At 43.7% G+C, this 24,428-nt stretch overlaps 1 protein-coding gene across 1 annotated transcript in view; it reads right to left on the minus strand.

Annotated features, from left to right (window-relative positions):
* The window catches only part of LOC126419837 (glycine receptor subunit alpha-4-like), a 158,312-nt gene that overhangs the window by 26,137 nt on the left and 107,747 nt on the right, over positions 1–24,428 (minus strand). The window contains exon 7 of the mRNA XM_050087115.1: positions 4,136–4,319. Within this exon, the coding sequence (XP_049943072.1) occupies positions 4,136–4,319 (184 nt within the window). The remainder of the gene's footprint in view (positions 1–4,135; positions 4,320–24,428) is intronic.

Here is a 24,428-nt window from a genome sequence, read left to right on the forward strand (position 1 = left end):
AGACAACAACCATCTGCACGAACAGTTCGACGACGTTTGCAGCAGCATGGACTATCAGCTCGGAGACCATGTCTGCGGTTACCCTTGACGCTGCATCACAGACAGGAGCGCCTGCGATGGTGTACTGAACGACGAACCTGGGTGCACGAATGGCAAAACGTCATTTTTTTGAATGAATTCAGGTTCTGTTTACAGCATCATGATGGTCGCATCCGCGTTTGGTGACATCGCGCTGAACGCACTTTGGAACCATGTATTCGTCATCGCCATACTGGCGTATCACCCGGCGTGATGGTATGGGGTGCCATTGGTTACACGTCTCGGTCACCTCTTGCTCGTATTGACGGCACTTTGAACAGTGAACGTTACGTTTCAGATGTGTTACGACCCGTGGCTCTACCCTTCATTCGATCCCTGCGAAACCCTACACTTCAGCAAGATAATGCACGACCGCATGTTGCAGGTCCTGTACGGGCCTTTCTTTATACAGAAAATGTTCGACTGCTGCCCTGGCCAGCACATTCTCCAGATCTCTCACCAATTGAAAACGTCTGATCAATGGCTGCCGAGCAACTGGCCAGTCACAATACACCAGTCACTACTCTTGATGAACTGTGGTATCGTGTTGAAGCTGCATGGGGAGCTGTACCTGTACACGCCATCCAAGCTCTGTTTGACTCAGTGTCCAGGCGTATCAAGGCTGTTATTACGGCCAGAGGTGGTTGTTCTGGGTACTGTTTTCTCAGGATCTATGCACCAAAATTGCGTGAAAATATAATCACATGTCAGTTCTAGTATAATATATTTGTCCAATGAATACTGGTTTATCATCTGCATTTCTTCTTGGTGTAGCAATTTAATGGCCAGTAGTGTACTTCAGTTACGCATTTAATATAAAGACAAAGTGCCATCAGATCAGTTACAGTTCAGTTCGTTCAAATTAGATGCTGTTTAGTCAAAAGTTAGCATATGAGTTTAAGTTGGATAACAGTTTTTGGAACATAGTTTTGATAATATTTTGACTTTTATAGAGAGGGTGGTGAAGTTCGTCTAAATTCCATTCGGAAACAAAATATAGAGGGAGGTTACAAGTTTGACTCGTTTCTGTACTTACTACAATAACATCATTCATTCTCTCAACCCGTGAAGTTTCGTTTCGCTTCCTCTTGCTCTTCTCGGTGCTTCACTTTCTTTGTCACGCAGTGCATGTTGGCGAAAAATATTCTATTATGAGCACCTGAATAGTCACTCAACGCGTATTCCTACTGTATGTCCGAAACGCACGCGCCTTCAAATCGTAAAAGTTACATTGTCATCACGAAAATTCCCAAAGGATGCCCGCCTCTCAAAGAACTTGCCATCCGGTAGATACAGTACTCTTGAGGCGTAGTAAAATTTGCTGTTTTGGAGAGCGCACCGCAGCGCGCAGTGTAAAGCAGTCGCCTTCCGTATCTGGCGGTGGCGCCGCTGTGGCAATCGCAGCTTTCGTGTCTCCCTCTGGTGTGAAAAGGGAAAGGTTGCTTGTTCACGTGCATTTAAGGGGCGCTATGAGCTCACCAAAGAGTCAGTCAGTCAGTCAGTCGGCAGTCGGTGTCAGTCTGAGAAGGGGTGAGTCTGTCAGCCTGAGTCTAGTCAGTTGGTCAGCCGGCTCTGTGTCGGGCAGTTAGTGTCTGTCTGTTCGTCGGTCTGCCGTACGTTAAGTTGGTCAGTCGGAGTGAGGCTAGGTCAATCTCGCGTCGCGAGTTGCTGGTCTGTCTCTCGTTCGCATTTGTGCGGCAGTCAGTGTCTGTCCGTCGTCCGGAGTGCTAGTATGTGTTAGGCCGCCAGTCTACTCGAGTTTGTTCTGGCAATGGCACTGGCGGTTGGATCGATCGATTGATTGGTCGGTCGCGCACTGGGACACAAGATGACTTGTCCACCTTGAGCGTCGGCGCATGTGAGGTCGCCACGTCAGTCCAGTGGCCTGCGCTGTATAGCGAGGGGTAGTGGCTTCGCGGCCGACACGAGAGCAGCAGGAGTCAACCTACCACATCGGTCTGACCGGTGCGAGCTGCGACGCTGTGAGACGGGAGATCGCCGTGGCTTCCTGCGTCCGTTGAAGCGGCTGGCAGCAAACGGTTTGGGAGAGCCTTTTGGGGGTCCTGCGCCAGGTCATCGCCAGGCATCGCAGTTTTTAGAAGTGATCTGTAATATGTTGTTTCATTTTCTTGTTAAATTCTACTTGTTTTCTTGGTCAGTCTCACGTCCCCAGCTTGCTCGTCTGTCTCCCGTCCGCATTTGTTAGGCAGTTAGTGTCTGTCTGTCGGTCTGCTATACGTTAATAGCTGCCTCTGTCATGTGTGTCGGATTCGGTGTTAACGACTTTATAGAATTAAGGTAAAGGCCGAATTCCTGAAATATGTTTTTATCTTGCCTATCATCTTGCGATGCGATATATATGTAACGTAGAGCATGTTGTACACTTTATGTAAGTCTGAATTTCATGGGCTTTATTTAAATAGTCGCTTTATAAAGTTGCCACCCTTACACCGTAAAGGCCGGCCGGTGTGGCCGTGCGGTTAAAGGCGCCTCCATCTGGAACCGCGTGACCGCTACGGTCGCAGGTTCGAATCCTGCCTCGGGCATGGATGTGTGTGATGTCCTTAGGTTAGTTAGGTTTAAGTAGTTCTAAGTTCTAGGGGACTGATGACCACAGAAGTTAAGTCCCATAGTGCTCAGAGCCATTTGAAGCCAACACCGTAAGAGCCCTTTTAAAAACAAATTGCACTTTTGGTGGCAAATAATTTCTTAGTGTGAGTGTTTGTACCATTTCCATCCCTCTTACGGGCTGCATAGTTAATGTGTTTGTGTGAGTTGTTGAAATTTTTAGTCTAGAGTAATCTGGTGTGTTGCAGATTTGCACCAGTGTAGTTTTTCAGAGTTCGTTGTGAGTGGTCATGACTACGGCCGTGCTAAAAGGGAGCGGAAGCTTCTCAGCCCGAAGGATCCTACTGAAAAAAAATAAAATTGTTATTCTGCCTCTGAATAATTTTAACTTGATATTTAGAGGGTGCTTTCTGATTGTAATTTTAAATCGGTTTTTGAAAAGGCTTTTAGCAATAAAATTCACATTTGTTAAAGGTAATTTTATTTTCCATCAGTTACTTCCTGGCAACTACTTCCACGCTCACATACATCTACATCTACATCCATACTCCGCAAGCCACCTGACGGTGTGTGGCGGAGGGTACCTTAAGTACCTCTATCGGTTCTCCCTTCTATTCCAGTCTCGTATTGTTGGTGGAAAGAAGGATTGTCGGTATGCTTCTGTGTGGGCTCTAATCTCTCTGATTTTATCCTCATGGTCTTTTCGCGAGATATACGTAGGAGGGAGCAATATACTGCTTGACTCTTCGGTGAAGGTATGTTCTCGAAACTTTAACAAAAGCCCGTACCGAGCTACTGAGCGTCTCTCCTGCAGAGTCCTCCACTGGAGTTTATCTATCACCTCCGTAACACTTTCACGATTACTAAATGATCCTGTAACGAAGCGCGCTGCTCTCCGTTGGATCTTCTCTATCTCTTCTATCAACCCTATCTGGTACGGATACCACACTGCTGAGCAGTATTCAAGCAGTGGGCGAACAAGCGTACTGTAACCTACTTCCTTTGTTTTCGCATTGCATTTCCTTAGGATTCTTCCAATGAATCTCAGTCTGGGATCTGCTTTACCGACGATCAACTTTATATGATCATTCCATTTTAAATCACTCTTAATGCGTACTCCCAGATAATTTATGGAATTAACTGCTTCCAGTTGTTGACCGGCTATTTTGTAGCTAAATGACAAGGGATCTATCTTTCTATGTATTCGCAGCACATTACACTTGTCTACATTGAGATTCAATTGCCATTCCCTGCACCATGCGTCAATTCGCTGCATATCCTCCTGCATTTCAGTACCTAGTGTGATTAAAATTGTTAATGTTCTTGGTGAATCGCTAGTAAATAAAGTAAAATCTTTAAGAGAACAGATTTTGAAAGGTTGAACGCTCACATTGATAAACAAGCAGAAGCAGAACCCGAAGACACGTAATGGACACTACACGAAAGGCAGCGTCCCCCAGCTGCTCCGCGGCAGTGTGCGCTCGCCTACCTGCGTGCCGAGGGGCGGCGGCGCTGCTCGCTCGGTGTCGCGCTTCTTGTGGCGCCAGTGCTTGTCGTAGCGGATGCCGAACAGCACCACGAAGTACTCGATGAGGGCGAAGAAGACGAACAGCGTGCACGATATCAGCCACACCTCGATACACTTCAGCTCCAGCGCTGGCGGCGAGTTGTTCCTGTCGCACAGCACAACACACTACACCAGCTGCACGTGCCCTCTTGCTAGGAGGTTCGCGCTTGCGTCCGGCACGACCGAGTCGCAACATGTTATTGGCTTATCGCTAACGGAAGGCATTTTATACAAACATTCAAAACATGCACACTGGATTATTGTTTACTAACTGATAGCAACTGCGATTAATATCACCGAAGTGGTCATTCGCAGAGAGACCTCGATAATGTGAGGGCACCTAATGAATAAATATATGAAGTTGGCACCTGTTCTTTCGGACATGTCTGAAAGAACAGATGCCATCTTCGTATCGTTAAGGCTAACCGGCTGATGACCTTCTTCAGTGTGGATGCACACGATTTGCCTGGACTCTTACGGGAGTCGCTGGATTGTCTACCGTGAGTAATGGGTATAATGGCAGGGACACTACGAATGCAGTGTGTGGACTGTAAGTTGAGAATGTGGGTATCACGGGGAGTGTGCCGGCGATAAATCCCTGCAGTCGCGCTATCTTCTGTGCCCTCGGTGGCTCAGCTGGATCTGTCAACTCGAGGACACCGACGAGCACCGTCTTACGTGCTCCCTGAAACGAAACGAATGGCTCCTCATCCAACGAATGGTGGACTTTTACCTCCGTGCCCCGCCAACGATGGTGACCCCGGATTTCTTGTTGTTGCCACAGACATTTCACTACCCTCTTGCTAAGCACCATACCCTAATCTGGTTTCGAGGACAGGCTTTAGAATACCTCTTTCAGAGTGGTCCACATACAGTCCTCGACTTCTGGTACAAAGTTCTGACCGCGCATAGCACACTAACCCGGAAACCATCTTATCGACAAACTTTTGCCGGTTATCTCCGCAGCGGCTTCCTTGACCCCTCTCAAAGTTGGGGTGTGCCATGCCTACCTGTCACATGATGCAACACCCTTATCCACGTTCTCATGCATCGACGAGAATATGTTATATTTTCTTCTATTTCATGTTTTTCTAATATTTTTTGTGTAATTAACAGTCATTTGTATGTGTTTAAATGGTACCTTGAAGAACTCTTGCATAGTCTGTATATATATGTACTGTTAGTTTGTTCAATAAAGATTATTGAAAGAATAGGAAGAAGACAGAATTGTTATATTTTGTTGTATTTAACGTTATTCTAATATTTTGTTTAACTAACACTCATTTGTATATCTTTAAATGGTACCTTGAAGAACTGTTGCTTTGTGTATATATATATATATATATATATATATATATATATATATATATATATATATATATATATATATACATCAATGCCCGTCAGCAGCTAATGGTATTAATTTAATTGTAATTTCATAATGAATAAATGCAGGGTACCTAAAAAAAAACTCATTTCATTTTTTGAACAATTTATATTTATCAGTGGACACATGACACAAAACAGAAACAAACCGAAAAATGATCACAACACCTTTCTTTTTTTTTTTTTTTTCAAGACAGTTTTGTTACGTGTTGTTGAGCTATTACAATTGCTTTATGAATTCATTATAAAACGTTTCCCATTAAGGCAAAATGGGAATTTCGGAAATAAATGTGTGTCTATACAATGGACGTGGCCTAAGTGCTGGATGCTAGTAAACGCACTGACACTGGTGGCAATGTGAACACCTTGACCGAACGCTGCCATACTGATACTACAGTATTCCCATCCCTGAGCGAAATGTTGATTAAAATTTGTTGTGTATTGGGGGCGTCCACTTTGATGAAAATCTCGCTGCCGCTGAAAAAGACTAGTACATGTGCCTGGTAGGACGGACGCGTAGTTCTAGGGCAGCGTACACAATGAACGTAACACAAAATAGTGAAATACAGGTATGTTACGCAACTTTGGTAACGCTATTGACAGCAGATTTAGAATGCAGGTTTAGCCTATCTGTCCTGCGTTGACTACAGTTCCATGATCATTAATTAAATTATGTTCTCTGAACTTAAGTCGGAATAGCCGCGCGGGATTAGCCGAGCGGTCTTAGGCGCTGCAGTCATGGACTGCGCGGCTGGTCCCGGCGGAGGTTCGAGTCCTCCCTCGGGCATGGGTGTGTGTGTTTGTCCTTAGGACACTTTAGGTTAAGTAGTGTGTAAGCTTAGGGACTGATGACCTTAGCAGTTAACTCCCATAAGATATCACACATACGAAGTCGGAAGAAAGCTTATCTTCTGTCATAATGTACAACTCGAAGAACAGTTGCAAACTAACAGTACTCAGTTAAATCTATAGGCAGGCGGTCTCTCTCCGCACACGATAATTCTATTCACAGTTTAGTTTCAACTGGAGACTAACTTCTGTTTATCCATTGGCCACTGTTTGTATCTCGCTCGACGTCCTGAAGACTTAAATGCAAGACGAACGTTCTGCAGTAACTCCCTAGTAGGACTCGAAGTGTTTACAACTTTTAACTAACAACTTCTGCTCGTGCATGGCTACTTAAGCGTGCGTCTCTCTTCCTGATGGCGGTGTTGCTCCAGGGGGCGATTTACTCGCAGGCAGCGTGATTAGTTTGCGCGCAGCGATGTTCCTGCTGCGGATAGATGTCCACTGTACTTCTGATATCAACTGTCGCAACCTCTTTTTGCATGGTATCTCAGTACACCACAAAATTTCATCCTTATATGAGCTTACTTCCAACATTTTCAGTTCAGAAAAAAAGACAGTTGTATCAAAAGAGAAACGGTGTGAGTACATAATAGCTGCTGGATGCGACTAACGTCACCAGATCTTTGTAGCTGTAGTTCGCAACACAGAATCACCAAACGAAATGTATCCACCGCTTATTGCCATCTTTCGGACTTGAGAAATGTCGAATCATTGCGTGGAGAGTCGCGTTAGCATCACACCAAGAGATCGCACATATAGGTAGCTGTAGTGCACTGTCTGTAAAACGAGTGGTGACGAGGTGGGCTCTGGATAACAGTTTGGGAAGATAAAAAGACACGAATATTTCTGGAAGGACTACCTTGCCAGAAGATCGTAGGATTGTTCGATTGGGTCTGCAGAGTAGAAACATGACAACAGTTAAAATCCGAAAACAGTCTACAGCGTGTTAGCACGAACTGTCTGGAACAGATTTCTAGAAACTGAGTTGAGATTTCGAGTTTCACTCGTTGTTTAACTGTAACATCATACCACACGCAACAGAGACTTACACGGTGTACAGCCAGAATCTTTTGGGACATTGAATGGAAATCTATAATGTTTAACGATGTCTCGCTTCTGTTTGTGACAGTCAGATCGCCGCTAACGTATCCGTAGACGACCGAAAGATCACAGTAAGTCCCCTTTTGTCATGACCTTCATGACAAGTGTACCAAATGACATATTTCAACAGGATAACGCCAGACTATACGTTACAGTCCACACTAAAAACGCCTTGAGCATTGTTTGTATTCTTGATTATGCTGCCCAGACTCATGACTTGTTACTTATAGAGTATATATGGAATGCGGCCACCCAGTAATCTTCATAATCACGGTGGCCATGTGATTCAGGTATGGTAAGAAATTTCTCAAAATGACATTCGTGGACTTTTCTCTCTTATGCCACAACGAACAGAAGATTGTATTCTTGCCTTTGGGGGTCACATCTCATACAAATGTTAATGAACGACATCGTTCCCGAATGGAATGGAATTTAATCATGTAATACCCATTACGTGATCACCATCTCCGTGAAGTAGGATAAATGTCGGACTGGTACTTAATGCTGTAACACTTTACATTTTCATCGATGTGTTGGTAATCTCAGTCTGAAGGATGATGGCATTCGTGCAACGTGCTTCAGTTAAACAAATGTGGGACAGTGATTGCGGTCAGCTTGCTTTTCGTCAGCGTTTTGGGATTCTTTCGCCTGTGGAGAAAAGCACTCTTCGTTATTATCGCTGGTTTGAAGTGAAGGGATGTGTATGCAAAGACAAAATACCTGGTGGACCTCCAAATTCTGATGAAAGCGTTGAGAGGTTTGGGAAGCTATCTAGTTGAACCTACGAAAGCCTTCTCGGCATACAAGCAGAGAACTTAGTTCCTCAAGCGACTGTCTGGCGAGTGTTATGGCGATGTTTGATCTACAAACCATACCGACCACAATTAGTGTAAGCTCTTCTTGTTTGTGATAAAAGAAAAATCTTGACATCAGCAATGCTCTGTTACAGGACTGGAAGACGACACATTTGTATGGCAGCTAACTGACATGATGAAAATAATATTCATCTTAAGACTAAACTTAACCGTCATAGCATGCACAGATGGGGACTCGAGAATTCTCAATAAATCGATGAGTGTGAAAGTGAATTGGTTTTTGGCATGTCTTATGAAAAGGAATGTGGCTCAGTTCTTTTGAGGATAACACAGTGACTAGGATTATCCGTCCTGAAATACTGTAAACGTAGATTTTCCCACATCATCAGAGTAAATAACGATACCATATTCCATGAGAACGGATCTCCAGCATACGGCATAACAGCGTACAATAGTTTCTCAGTGGCACAGTACCTCAGCGCTGGATGCACTTATCTACGTTTCTGGTATTCAGGATCTCCAGACATGACCTCTTACAACTTTTTACTGTGGGGATATGGAAAAAAATTGTCTTTTCTCCCCTTTCACTCGTGGCGTAAATGAACTCAAAGGCCGGATAACAAGAGGAATGAAATTTTTATCAATTTAAAAAATCTTATGTAAGCACAAGAATAATTCAGCCCATGCGACATTTACAAAACCACAGAAAAAACCACAGTCCTGTGCTAGGGATCGCTCTGAAATGTGGATTCATAACATTTTATGACACCACCATCGACCAAGACGTATTTATGGGCTACTGATAATAGCTAGGTAAAAAAAAAATTACGTTATAACTTGACTGAAATAGATCTTCCTGTTCAAAACAATGTACTCACATATGCATTCTGCCAATACCAAAGAAAATAAAAGATATTTAGGGTGTTGTGGCATTTTTCAACATGTCACTATTATAAAGTAAGTGTCCATCAAAAAATATAAATTTTAAAAATAAGATAATTATTTTTGAAAAGTCCTATACTTTTCAAAAATTTCAAGATATAGAAAGAAGATTTAAGACGAGTTACTAATGGTGGCTACGAATCAACATGTAACACTGTATCCCAATAGCACTGGGATGCCAAGAGGCACGGTTGGACAGTGATGGGCGAACAGTGGCATGTGTTAGAATTCAGTAAAGGATGATTCGTCGTGCTGACATATCTGCTAGTTATGTCTGGGAAGACGTCTGCTAGTGGAAAGAAAGAGGGTTGCTATACCAACATTCACATTATCGTCAAGGTGGGGAAACGACAAAACCTTGGTGCTATTCTGTGGGACTGCAGAGGTACGACAGTCGAGGCAAGCAAGGAATGACATGCAGATAGAGCCACAGGAAACAAATAATGAAATTCACTCTATGAGTATAGCAACGACAGAAGAATATAATATTTTGTACAAGTAGTATGATCAAGCATAGGTGTGTAGCATGACTGGTTGATAGCAGGTCTGATTAGTAGCATTACAGTATGACGCACTCCAGTATTCGGTAATGTGATCACTGATAATACACTGCCTGACAATAAAAAGCCGAGCACACAGAAGGGGAAGAGGAAGTGAAACGAAACTTCACGGCTTGAGAGAGTATGTGATATTCTTAATGGACTAAGGAATCGATAACTTCACAGTATGAGCCCGCTGATCATCAAAACCTGGATTCAATCAGTGATTCGTCTGGGAAGGGCGTCACTGAGCTGTTGTCTCTTCTCCTGAGGCAGGCTGGCTCACAAATGTCGTAGCTGGCCCCTGACATCTTGGACAGTGACACTGAAACAGAGTTGAATCCAGATTTGGTCCCGAACCTGTTCTATAAGTGGCAAATCGGAGGCTATTACTGGCAATGGGAGTACGTTGACATATCACTGGCAGCTCATAGAATCAAGTGCAAATTGCAGACGAGCGTTTTTTTGTTTAAAAATGGCGCCAAAATACGTTACAGGAGATATAACACATGGGGATACAGGATGCCATAGACGCGCACTTGTGCCATGATAGTTCCCGCAGTCACTACCAGCAGTAGACTGATGTCATACACGATGGCTTCTCGCACTACAGCACCAGGAATAACAACGCTGTGCCTCTCCAGTCATCGGAAGAATGTGACCTCTTCCAAGGTGGCCGCCACATTTGCCTTTTTCGGGGCCTACTGTAACTGTAACCATGGCCGAAATGTTAGTTTCACCAGTAATAGTATTTGGATATGATACGGGCACCATACCCAGAAAACTTCCACAGTAACTGACTCTGGCCACAGAAACCTACACAGCTGTATTTGTAAAGAGTTCAAGGTACATATTTCTTATTCTTAGTGCCACAGCCACACATTTATTGAAAAACAATTGCATTTTCCACCCTAGCTGTTATACAATCACTCTCATTTATACCATGATCAGCTGATTTCGACTGATGATAATTTTCAAGTCTGTAGTCCTATACTCGAAAATTACACTGTAGTCCTATACTCGAAAATTACACCAGCGTCCTCGGTGCATGTATACAAGTGTACATCCGTCATTTTAATATGTAACTGCTGTTGTAGTAAACCCGAGAAATAACGATGTTCCATATTCGTCTAAGCTTTGCTCCTGCAGTGGTTCACATATGTAAACTCAAAACTGATAATATATTACACAGAGCATTGTTCTACATGGGTGATCCGACACTGTCTTGTTTACAATAAACAGCTGTTCAGAGATACTGACAAACTGTCAGCACTGCCAACTGTCTCCACTGCTCGGCTGATTAGACCTACTGGTAAGTGCCAGCAACATGGTGCCTCTCTGGTCTCGTATCTTTCATTGTTATGTATTCCATGTTGCATGCGCGAATATGTTCATGCTCACGTCATGTCATACGGAAAAATAAAACATTCTACAAAGTGAAGTCGAAACTTCAAATTAAAGTATTCTCAAGCATGAAATTTAAAATTTTCGCGAGCTTGACGAGTTTGTAATTGCAGACCGTCTGGGCACATATTTTCAACAACTGTAGTCCCTCTATCATAGATTACTTACTTTTTGTGAATAGTTTAGCTTACACTCGTTTTCTGAACAGGTGTGCGTGTCTGTTATGGGCACGGAGATGTCTGAATACATTTAGGAATGCAGAGATTCAAATCGTTGAAAATTGTTGCATTCATGGGAGTAGTAAGGAGACATTTTGCTGGTAGTTATAGTAAGTGATTATGCTATAGGTCAAACGCACTTCTATATGAGATACCTAATTACGGGCAATGTATGGTGTAGAGATGTGTGTAGCGGAATCTTAGCGTATTTAATTTAGTCTGCTAGGTAAGCGTTGAAGTTATGTATTGCAACATGTTTGATCATATTTTTAAGAGTGGTTACTAGACCAGGATAATTGATATGTTTTTAAAGTGAAGCAGGACAACAGGTGAGAAAGAGTGGGTACATACTTTTGTAATGTTGTAGGATGCGATCTAGGTCCCACACTCTTATCCTTAGGAGATGGTTCACCATTGTTCCTGTATGGACAAGTGAATGTCGTGTTATATGGACTAGCTCTACATAGGGGCTCAGTGGGAGATCATAGAAAATTTTGCAGGAAGCAGTGAGTGAATTCAGAAAAGTGGACCGAAGAGTGAATGCTGTGTGACAGCGAGGTCGCTAACGTTCTTCCTGCTGCATACCACTCCCGTGGGGGCAAGGGTCGAACCGTTGCCCTCCTAGACACCGGGACACGTGACGAAGGCCAGCGCGCAACATGCGTCTCAGCTGGGCGGGACGCAACTGACCCACCAGCAATGTAATGACAACATACGTCCTGTACATCTGACCAGCTATTGTCATGCTCATGACGTCACTTCTCGCCACCGTGGGACGCGAGATCCAAGCCTGACCACCCCCGTGGAAAAAGGGACGGGGTGGGTTGTCACCGGGGAGCGCCACTGGACGACAGTGAGCACCTTCACTGGTGTGGTTTGTAGTAGAAGTAATAATAATAATAATAATGAGTTTACATGAACGCTGTCACTGTTGCTGCAGCCACCTTCTCCTGGCCTCCTGTACCCCACGCCAATCCATCGAACCTACAAAGCCCAGGGTGTGAGAGCCCCGCTATCCTAACCACTAATGAACGGCTCTTCTTCTACCTCTCTGTAGCAGTCATTGCAGTCCCCGACCCACTAGAGTAACTTACACATGTTGCCCCAAGCTAAGACCGTTATGCAACAAGGATGGCTCGTTGTCGGAAGAGAGTACACATTCCAGATTCCCTGCAGACATAGTTTTTATGCAGAATGGATAACGGGTGGATCAGAGGGTGCTACTGAAACGGCGCTACGTCTGGAGACGTACTCCAAAGTTGAAATACGTGGGACAGTAGGATTCGTGGACAAAAAAATCTAAATTGCACACAGACCGTGAAGTTCTCGTGGTGTATGGACCATATGCAATGGCACGTCCAGCCGTAGTGAATTAGTGCCAACAACTTGACCAAGATCGCACAGACCTGGGTGATGCTGATGGGGAAGTCTACAATAGATCTTGCAACATACGATTTTTCAGTAAGCTAAAGAATATCTAGTGTCAAAGGCGATTTTCCAACCATGAGGACATTCACACAGTGGTTTTCGAATGACTCCGGAATCAAGGAGCATGTTTCTATCGTAGAGGATTTAAAAGATAGGAAGAACAAATGATTCAAATGGCTCTGAGCACTATGGGACTTAACATCTGAGGTTATCAGTCCGCTAGACTTAGAACTACTTAAACGTAACTGACCTAAGGACACCACACTCATCCTTGAAAGAGGCTGGATTCGAACCTGCGACCGTAGCAGCAGCGCAGTTCCGGACTGAAGTGCCTAGAACCGCTCGGCCACAGCGGCCGGCATAGGAAGAACGCTCCGACCGTTGTTCACAGAGACGTGGTTACTATGTTAAAAATGTTGTCAAGTATCTCTGTCACTTTATTAGTGTAGCATTCAACAAAAGTTACTAGTCCTGCCAAAATAATACCTAACTTACTTTTTAACGTCCCTCATATACGTACGACGTGACGCGAGCGTGAATATATCTGTGTGTACGGTGTAGTGGATATATGATTATAATTTTAAACACACCGACAAAAGAAATATAATAGTGAAGCACCGTGTCCCCCGTAGATATCGATAGGTGCAATCAGATGGGCATTGGTGGCTATTTGTCGATGTCTTTGAACAGCTGTTTACTGTAAAATGAACAGTTCAGTGTTGAATCAACCCGGCAGAGCAATGTTCTGCGCCATATATTATGAGTTTCTGTATTAACGTGTACCACTATGGATGTAATTTTATTTTATAACTTTGACGAATATGGAACGTTGTTCTCGCTCGTATTTACTACGACACGACGTATTAAAAAGAGAAATGTACATTTGTATATACCACAGAGGGTGACGACGTAAATTTTCGTGTATAGGAGCAAGCAGTTGAAAATGGCAAACAGTCGAAATCAGACGATCGTGATATAAATAATGTATAACAAACAGCCAGGGTGCAAAATGGGACCGTCTTTCACTTCAAAGTACCTATGTAATATTTTAGACGACTTTGATGTTCTCAGAATAGTAGGTAAAGTACACTCCTGGAAATTGAAATAAGAACACCGTGAATTCATTGCCCCAGGAAGGGGAAACTTTATTGACACATTCCTGGGGTCAGATACATCACATGATCACACTGACAGAACCACAGGCACATAGACACAGGCAACAGAGCATGCACAATGTCGGCACTAGTACAGTGTATATTCACCTTTCGCAGCAATTCAGGCTGCTATTCTCCCATGGAGACGATCGTAGAGATGCTGGATGTAGTCCTGTGGAACGGCTTGCCATGCCATTTCCACCTGGCGCCTCAGTTGGACCAGCGTTCGTGCTGGACGTGCAGACCGCGTGAGACGACGCTTCATCCAGTCCCAAACATGCTCAATGGGGGACAGATCCGGAGATCTTGCTGGCCAGGGTAGTTGACTTACACCTTCTAGAGCACGTTGGGTGGCACGGGATACATGCGGACGTGCATTGTCCTGTTGGAACAGCAAGTTCCCTTGCCGGTCTAGGAATGGTAGAACGATGGGTTCGATGACGGTTTGGATGTACCGTGCACTATTCAGTGTCCCCTCGACGATCACCAGTGGTGTACGGCCAGTGTAGGAGATCGCTCCCCACACCATGATGCCGGGTGTTGGCACTGTGTGCCTCGGTCGTATGCAGTCCTGATTGCGGCGCTCACCTGCACGGCGCCAAACACGCATACGACCATCATTGGCACCAAGGCAGAAGCGACTCTCATCGCTGAAGACGACACGTCTCCATTCGTCCCTCCATTCACGCCTGTCGCGACACCACTGGAGGCGGGCTGCACGATGTTGGGGCGTGAGCGGAAGACGGCCTAACGGTGTGCTGGACCGTAGCCCAGCTTCATGGAGACGGTTGCGAATGGTCCTCGCCGATACCGCAGGAGCAACAGTGTCCCTAATTTGCTGGGAAGTGGCGGTGCGGTCCCCTACGGCACTGCGTAGGATCCTACGGTCTTGGCGTGCATCCGTGCGTCGCTGCGGTCCGGTCCCAGGTCGACGGGCACGTGCACCTTCCGCCGACCACTGGCGACAACATCGATGTACTGTGGAGACCTCACGCCCCACGTGTTGAGCAATTCGGCGGTACGTCCATCCGGCCTCCCGCGTGCCCACTATACGCCCTCGCTCAAAGTTCGTCAACTGCACATACGGTTCACGTCCACGCTGTCGCGGCATGTTACCAGTGTTAAAGACTGCGATGGAGCTCCGTATGCCACGGCAAACTGGCTGACACTGACGGCGGCGGTGCACAAATGCTGCGCAGCTAGCGCCATTCGACGGCCAACACCGCGGTTCCTGGTGTGTCCGCTGTGCCGTGCGTGTGATCATTGCTTGTACAGCCCTCTCGCAGTGTCCGGAGCAAGTATGGTGGGTCTGACACACCGGTGTCAATGTGTTCTTTTTTCCATTTCCAGGAGTGTATTTAGACAGTTACGATTTAGTGCTTATCACTTTTCTACGACTAATTTACTTTACAGACAGAAGAATATGTATTGTTCCACCACTTGCTGTGTCAAAGTATCAGAGAATGGAGCGCGTGTTCCAGAGTGAGATTGCCTGTATCTTATGCCCATGAATCACATCAACATACAGTAGAGTCTACAGACTGTAATTGAAATACTCTGCTATCAAGAACGAAATGTAATCGCACTTTAAGCACCGAAAGAGAATTTCTTTGATATTATTATTCGTGCAGTTTAATGTCACTGCTTTGTTTGGCACATCTTTACTGCATTGGCTACAGATAAACGAGACTACTCATTTCCTAATGCTCTAAAAGGCCTCTGAACACTTGAATGTTATGGGTATCCACGATGACCTCCAGTCGGAACTCTCCAAATCATTCTTGAGGCCCATTTACTCGAAGCAAGTAACATTTTTCTTCAAACGTTCATTTTGACGTTTCTACAGATCTGCTTCTCTCAGATCAGAACCTTAATTATTAATTAGGTTGTAAGCGTATTGTCCTATCGCTGGCTTAGTTACGGATTATCTTTGCGGGCAGCGCGTTTGCAGTGTCGAGCACGGGACACTGAATTGTTATGCTGTGTTGTGGATAGCTCTGCATGTGAGAGGAATTTTATTATGGAAGTTCCAGTGTTGATACAAGTGCTATTATAGTAAAGTGATGAAATATGGAAGTGATTCAGAATAAAGTGCGTAATCATGTAGTTAAAAATGAGTAGTGCCGCCGATAATGTATTTGTGTAACCTTCCGCTGCGTGTCACACCGTACATCAATCATCCGCGCCGTGTTCGACCTCTCAGATTGAATTAATATCGATCAGCAATATAGTTTACCTCTAAAGAGAGCATTCAAGTGCCAGTGTTTTGTAGTGAGCGTGAGAACGTGCGTTCGGTCATTGCGTCCCGCATCATCAACAATCAGCCGCGCCGCGAAGGTTACGCGTACGCTCGTACGAGTGAAAACTGAGAAAAATTAACTTAATGAACAGTGTTATATCATTACTATTGTCAATTAGGACTGGTACTAAATATTTGTGTATGCGTGACGAACGTAAGAGCTTTCGTTCGATTATTCGGTCTCCGCATCTCCAACAATCACCCGCGTCGTGTCGGTTACGCGTATGCTCGTCCAAGTGATATTGTGGACAGATATTCATCAAGAATGCTAATAGGGATAAATACTTATGACCTAGAATGTAAACAGTGCAACCTACGACTTACTTATCATCTCAGAATATAGTTGTTCATACCAGAGGTAGGACAGTGTTGTGTTTAATGTTAAGTAGCTCCCCTAAATCCGCTTGCATATTTAGATACATAATTTCAGGCAAGCCAGCAGCAGTGTGGAGCAGAACAGTGCGACCGCCACGAGCTATGAGGTACGTGGTGTGGACAGGGCGCACGGTCAAGAAACGAGAAACGCGAAGCAAGCTGGAATGTGTACCGGGTATATAATTTACGTTGGAACCGTTTTCAATTTACGGAACTTAGAACTCCAAGAAAGATAAACGATATTGAAATTGTTAACTACATTAAATGACAATAAGCAAAGGATTAATATTACGAAGAAGTACGTAAGGTATAGCTTTAAGAAATATATGTGTTATGAAGAAATCCTGAAATTAATAGTATGCCAAAGAGTGCCTCGTACGCTTCTGGGAAATCTCCTTCCATGCTAATGAAAAGCTCTCGGGTTTCTCGCCAGGTGTCACCGTTGAGACACCGCGGTATACCAACACTGCGGTCTGACTGGACACCAGAGAGCATTCTGTCAGTAGTTTACGCTAGGAAAGTTTATATTCTCATTACGTTTTTTGTGTGCAAATCCACCAATATGAACTGCAGTTTATCCTTTGCCACCTAATGGACCATATTATCTCGTTATGAAGCTTTGTCATTCTGCTGTGCACAATAATTGTGTCTGTAATAGGAATGGCATTTACATGTTGCGCAATGTGTGACATCTGAAGGCTTTATTGTTTTTCTTTCTCCCTGGATGATGCTCAAGGACTTAAACCGATTGGAATAAATGTGAATTTACAATACAGCGCTGTATCATTCATTTCCTGCAATATATTTCTAGTCTTAATTGTCGCTCGAAAAAAATATTTGATGAATAGTATTGTTGATCCAGGAAAAGAAACATATTCAATTTTCTTGTATTTGTTGAGTATATTGCATTAATTTCAGTTCAACACCCAGCACGCTTTCAAATAAAGCACTAATACATGTTTTTGGTAATCTTCTTCATTTTTAAATAGACAATTTGAAAAAAATTCTTATAGAGCTACATTATTTCTTTATCTGTGTTTGTCACTAATTGTTTGACGGCCGAAGCGTAATTATGAAGCACTCGAGCTCATTGAAATCAGGCAAGCTGTCATCGTACTGGACGGAAAACACACTAGCCAACGCTCAGATCCTTGGCCAGTGAGCTTTTATATGCGATCTCCCCGCAGTACGACCTCAGTTCGTTTGTCGTCTACGGGAATTAGCGCTTCATAATGAATTTGAATAATTGAATAGGATTGGAGAGAAGAGAAGTTTGTGGCACAACTTGACTAGAAGAAGGGATCGGTTGGTAGGACATGTTTTGAGGCATCAAGGGATCACAAATTTAGCATTGGAGGGCAGCGTGGAGGGTAAAAATCGTAGAGGGAGACCAAGAGATGAATACACTAAGCAGATTCAGAAGGATGTAGGTTGCAGTAGGTACTGGGAGATGAAGAAGCTTGCGCAGGATAGAGTAGCATGGAGAGCTGCATCAAACCAGTCTCAGGACTGAAGACCACAACAACAATGAGGGCTTCAACCTTGAATTTAACAGTAAAAAAAAATATGTAAACAGCCTAACTTTGGAACCATAGCTTGATGCGTGGCGTAGAAATACGAATATTCTCGTGCTTGAGGAACAAGCTATTTAAAACACTTGAAGTAATAAAACCATCATGTTAACTTCTCTCTATTTTTTATTGATCTACTCACGAAACTTTTTGGACTTGTGAGGTATATCAGGTTTTTTTAGTTTTTCTTTCTGATGTGACGCTTTTAATTGATAAGTTTGAACCATGTAGGCTTGAACTAACTAAACTTACTTGTGGATAATTTCAACAGCCATCTACATATGAATTAATTAAGCTGTCTAATGGAATTATTAGTATCGAAACTTACTACATTCTTGAACACTATGCTGATGTTCTTCGGTGATGGTAGTTAATGGTGTAAAACTTTGCTTTCGATTGATGACTGCAGTGCTATTAACATCTTGTCATAATTATTGTCTACTTTGTTTAAAGTTTCATCTTTTTCACACGTGTTATTGCAGTGGAAGAGTCTAATGTGTCATCTCAGAATAGCGTGCAATCGTTAGTATGTTCTTCCTCATGCCGAAAGATGTGTGAGCAAAATGAAAGCTATCCGCTATGTTTTCCAGAAGAGTAAAAATCTGTTGGTTTCCACTGAAAGGGCTGTAAAGATCGGAATCACTTGACAGTGATGGACCAATTTCGTTATGTTCCATATGGTAGAAAGGTTATGCAGATTACGTATCTAGTATCCTGATTGTAAACCAATAGGCTTTCAACATGGAAGCTGTGTGTTTCGTGTAGGAAGTAAGAAACTTAGAAGCTGAAACAATACAGTTCCTATTCATAGTGATCATTAGATTTGGTCTAACACCTCAGCGTTCGTGATCTTCTTCGTATACTCTGATCAATCAGAACACCGAGTTACTATCGCTATAAATCCGTCCAACTGATGGCAATGTCACCAGGCGAGGAATGACTAATGAGACACAAACACGTGTTTGTAGTACCAGTGAGCATGCTGTCCGTATGTAGGATGGGAAAGGCACGTGATCTATATGCGTTTGAGTGGCCCGGAGGCTCGTCACGAACATCTCGGGAGCTGCACGGCTTACCGGGCATTCGAAGAGTGCTGTGGTGTGTGTCTTCAACACGTAGTGAAACCCAGGTCATGTTCAGACATTTTGGGGTTGAATGGCCATCCCTCATTAGAGATGTCGGACGTCGTAGGCTTGTCAGACTGGTAAAACAAGACAGGCAACGAATTGTGGCAGAACAAATATCAGATTTTAATGCTGGGCAGAGTACAAGTGTATCTGAACACTCCACGCACCGAACGCTCCTAACGATGGGTTTCCGCAACCGACGACCCTTGCATGTGCCAAAGTTAACACCATGACATCGGAAACTACGACTGGAATAGGCAAGCGACCATCGGCACCGGACGTTGGCGTAGTGGCAGATCATTGCATGGTCTGATGACTCTCAATATCTTCTTCATCATGCCGATGGGAGGTCATGAACCTGTCTTCTTCCAGGGGAACAGCTCCTTGATAGCTGTACAGCGGGACGGAGACAAGACGGTGGCGACTCCATTATGCTCTGGGCGACATTCACGTGGGCATCCATGGCTCCACTGGAGCTTGTGCAATGCACCTTGACGTCCAAGGAGTATCGTACACTGGTTGCAGGCCACATACACCGTTTAATGACGATCATGTCTCCAGACAGCAGTGGCATTTTTCAACAACATAACGCGCCTTGTCACAAGGCCAGGAGTGTGATTGAGGGGTTCGAGAAATACAATGACGATTTTCAGCTGATGCGCTGTCCCCCAAAATCGCCAGATCTGAACCCGATCGAACACATCTGGGATGTGACTGAACGTGGCATCAGGGCCCATCGCCCCTATCCTCGGAATTTTCGAGAATTAGGTGACTTGTGTTTACAGATGTGGTACCAACTCCTGGACTGTGCGGCTGGTCCCGGAGGAGGTTCGAGTCCTCCCTCGGGCATGGGTGTGTGTGTTTGTCCTTAGGATAATTTTATTTAAGTAGTGTGTAAGCTTAGGGACTGATGACCTTCGCAGTTAAGTCCCATAAGATTTCACGAACATTTTTCTTTCTTTTGGTACCAGCTCCCTCCAAGGACCTACATAGGCCTCATTGCTTCCATGCCACGGCCTGCCGCCACTGTTACCCGTGCCAAAGGTCTACATACAAGCTCAGGTGGTCACCACGTTATGGCTGACCAGTGTAAATGGAAGGCTTCTGGAATTAATAGATGAAAAAGAAACAACGAATTTTTCTGTGAAACCAGTGTGTCACAACAAGATTTTCACACTTAAAAAGACGAGTTCGAGAAATTTTGTTTGTTGACACTACTGATCTGAGTCCCACTGATTCGTAGAAGAAGAGGAATGCATGCAGCTATTCATTCGAGATGGAGACAGGCTGTTAGAGAGAAGATGCAAATCAAAATTGATTTTTCACAGTTGTTTAACGTTTTTCGCGGAATGGCCATAACTAGTTTTGTAACTGCACTGGAACCGTAAATTTCGGGAAACACGAAGTGTCCTGTGACATTCCAGGAAAACACCGAAACCCGCTTCCTACAAAATGATGTCGCCTGTACACAAGCATCTTTTGTAAGGATCCTTAAGAAGAGTGTTCGTGTTTCAACAAGGTAGCTGAATATAACCAAATCCACGGCTAATGATAACCACGAAAGCTTGTATCTATGGCTTCCTAAACTACAGCCACTTGGCGCTGTGCTGCCGGATGTGAATGAGAAGGCTTTGGTCGGATACATCTGAATCGAGTATCCAGTGTACGTCTTAGAGAACTCTCAGTTGAAGCTGTCAAAGATTATTTTTCCACTAGGAAAACGCAGAAAGCTGCTACAGGGTGCTGTCACAAAAAGTACAGACTCTAATCCACCTTACCAATACGTTATACGTGCTCAAACAAAAGATTAGTCATGTGATACCTTCTTCCAAAATAATAAAGTATAAGGAGTATGACACTTTCCTTCTGACTGGGAAAACCAACTATACGGGGGAAACTTCTCATCCGCAAAAATTCTTGTGCAATGCAGGCAGTACAAAACTTAACGTTTGTTGTTGTTGTGGTCTTCAGTCCTGAGACTGGTTTGATGCAGCTCTCCATGCTACTCTATCCTGTGCAAGCTTTTTCATCTCCCAGTACCTACTGCAACCTACATCCTTCTGAATCTGCTTAGTGTATTCATCTCTTGGTCTCCCTCTACGATTTTTACCCTCCACGCTGCCCTCCAATACTAAATTGGTGATCCCTTGATGCCTCAGAGCATGTCCTACCAACCGATCCCTTCTTCTGGTCAAGTTGTGCCACAAACTTCTCTTCTCCCCAATCCTATTCAATACTTCCTCATTAGTTATGTGATCTACCCATCTAATCTTCAGCATTCTTCTGTAGCACCACATTTCGAAAGCTTCTATTCTCCTCTTGTCCAAACTATTTATCGTCCATGTTTCACTTCCATACATGGCTACACTCCATACGAATACTTTCAGAAATGACTTCCTGACACTTAAATCAATACTGGATATTAACAATTTTCTCTTCTTCAGAAACGCTTTCCTTGCCATTGCCAGCCTACATTTTATATCCTCTCTACTTCGACCATCATCAGTTATTTTGCTCCCCAAATAGCAAAACTCTTTTACTACTTTAAGTGCCTCACTTCCTAATCTAATTCCCTCAGCATCACCCGACTTAATTAGACTACATTCCATTATCCTTGTTTTGCTTTTGTTGATGTTCATCTTATATCCTCCTTTCAAGACACTGTCCATTCCATTCAACTGCTCTTGCAAGTCCTTTGCTGTCTCTGACAGAACTACAATGTCATCAGCGAACCTCAAAGTTTTTATTTCCTCTCCATGAATTTTAATACCTACTCCGAATTTTTCTTTTGTTTCCTTTACTGCTTGCTCAATATACAGATTGAACAACATCGGGGAGAGGCTACAACCCTGTCTCACTCCCTTCCCAACCACTGCTTCCCTTTCATGTCCCTCGACTCTTATAACTGCCATCTGGTTTCTGTACAAATTGTAAATAGCCCTTCGCTCCCTGTATTTTACCCCTGCCACCTTCAGAATTTGAAAGAGAGTATTCCAGTCAACATTGTCAAAAGCTTTCTCTAAGTCTACAAATGCTAGAAACGTAGGTTTGCCTTTCCTTAATCTTTCTTCTAAGATAAGTCGTAAGGTCAGTATTGCCTCACGTGTTCCAGTGTTTCTACGGAATCCAAACTGATCTTCCCCGAGGTTGGCTTCTACCAGTTTTTCCATTCGTCTGTAAAGAATTCGTGTTAGTATTTTGCAGCTGTGACTTATTAAGCTGATAGTTCGGTAATTTTCACATCTGTCAACACCTGCTTTCTTTGGGATTGGAATTATTATATTCTTCTTGAATTCTGAGGGTATTTCGCCTGTTTCATACATCTTGCTCACCAGATGGTAGAGTTTTGTCAGGACTGGCTCTCCCACGGCCGTCAGTAGTTCCAATGGAATATTGTCTACTCCGGGGGCCTTGTTTCGACTCAGGTCTTTCAGTGCTCTGTCAAACTCTTCACGCAGTATCATATCTCCCATTTCATCTTCATCTACATCCTCTTCCATTTCCATAATATTGTCCTCAAGTACATCGCCCTTGTATAGACCCTCTATATACTCCTTCCACCTTTCTGCTTTCCCTTCTTTGCTTAGAACTGGGTTTCCATCTGAGCTCTTGATATTCATACAAGTTGTTCTCTTATCTCCAAAGGTCTCTTTAATTTTCTTGTAGGCGGTATCTATCTTACCCCTAGTGAGATAGGCCTCTACATCCTTACATTTGTCCTCTAGCCATCCCTGCTTAGCCATTTTGCACTTCCTGTCGATCTCATTTTTGAGACGTTTGTATGCCTTTTTGCCTGTTTCACTTACTGCATTTTTATATTTTCTCCTTTCATCAATTAAATTCAATATTTCTTCTGTTACCCAAGGATTTCTACTAGCCCTCGTCTTTTTACCTACTTGATCCTCTGCTGCCTTCACTACTTCATCCCTCAAAGCTACCCATTCTTCTTCTACTGTATTTATTTCCCCCATTCCTGTCAATTGCTCCCTTATGCTCTCCCTGAATCTCTGTACCACCTCTGGTTCTTTTAGTTTATCCAGGTCCCATCTCCTTAAATTCCCACCTTTTTGCAGTTTCTTCAGTTTTAATCTACAGGTCATAACCAATAGATTGTGGTCAGAGTCCACATCTGCCCCTGGAAATGTCTTACAATTTAAAACCTGGTTCCTAAATCTCTGTCTTACCATTATATAATCTATCTGAAACCTTTTAGTATCTCCAGGGTTCTTCCATGTATACAACCTTCTTTCATGATTCTTAAACCAAGTGTTAGTTATGATTATGTTGTGCTCTGTGCAAAATTCGACCAGGCGGCTTCCTCTTTCATTTCTGTCCCCCAATCCATATTCACCTACTATGTTTCCTTCTCTCCCTTTTCCTACACTCGAATTCCAGTCACCCATGACTATTAAATTTTCGTCTCCCTTCACAATCTGAATAATTTCTTTTATTTCATCATACATTTCTTCAATTTCTTCGTCATCTGCAGAGCTAGTTGGCATATAAACTTGTACTACTGTAGTAGGCGTGGGCTTCGTATCTATCTTGGCCACAATAATGCGTTCACTATGCTGTTTGTAGTAGCTTACACGCATTCCTATTTTCTTATTCATTATTAAACCTACTCCTGCATTACCCCTATTTGATTTTGTGTTTATAACCCTGTAGTCACCTGACCAGAAGTCTTGTTCCTCCTGCCACCGAATTTCACTAATTCCCACTATATCTAACTTCAACCTATCCATTTCCCTTTTTAAATTTTCTAACCTACCTGCCCGATTAAGGGATCTGACATTCCACGCTCCGATCCGTAGAACGCCAGTTTTCTTTCTCCTGATAACGACATCCTCTTGAGTAGTCCCCGCCCGGAGATCCGAATGGGGGACTATTTTACCTCCGGAATATTTTAGCCAAGAGGACGCCATCATCATGTAATCATACAGTAAAGCTGCATGCCCTCGGGAGAAATTACGGCTGTAGTTTCCCCTTGCTTTCAGCCGTTCGCAG

The sequence above is a fragment of the Schistocerca serialis genome, chromosome 1 (assembly GCF_023864345.2).
Source record: "Schistocerca serialis cubense isolate TAMUIC-IGC-003099 chromosome 1, iqSchSeri2.2, whole genome shotgun sequence".
Classification (NCBI taxonomy): domain Eukaryota; kingdom Metazoa; phylum Arthropoda; class Insecta; order Orthoptera; family Acrididae; genus Schistocerca; species Schistocerca serialis.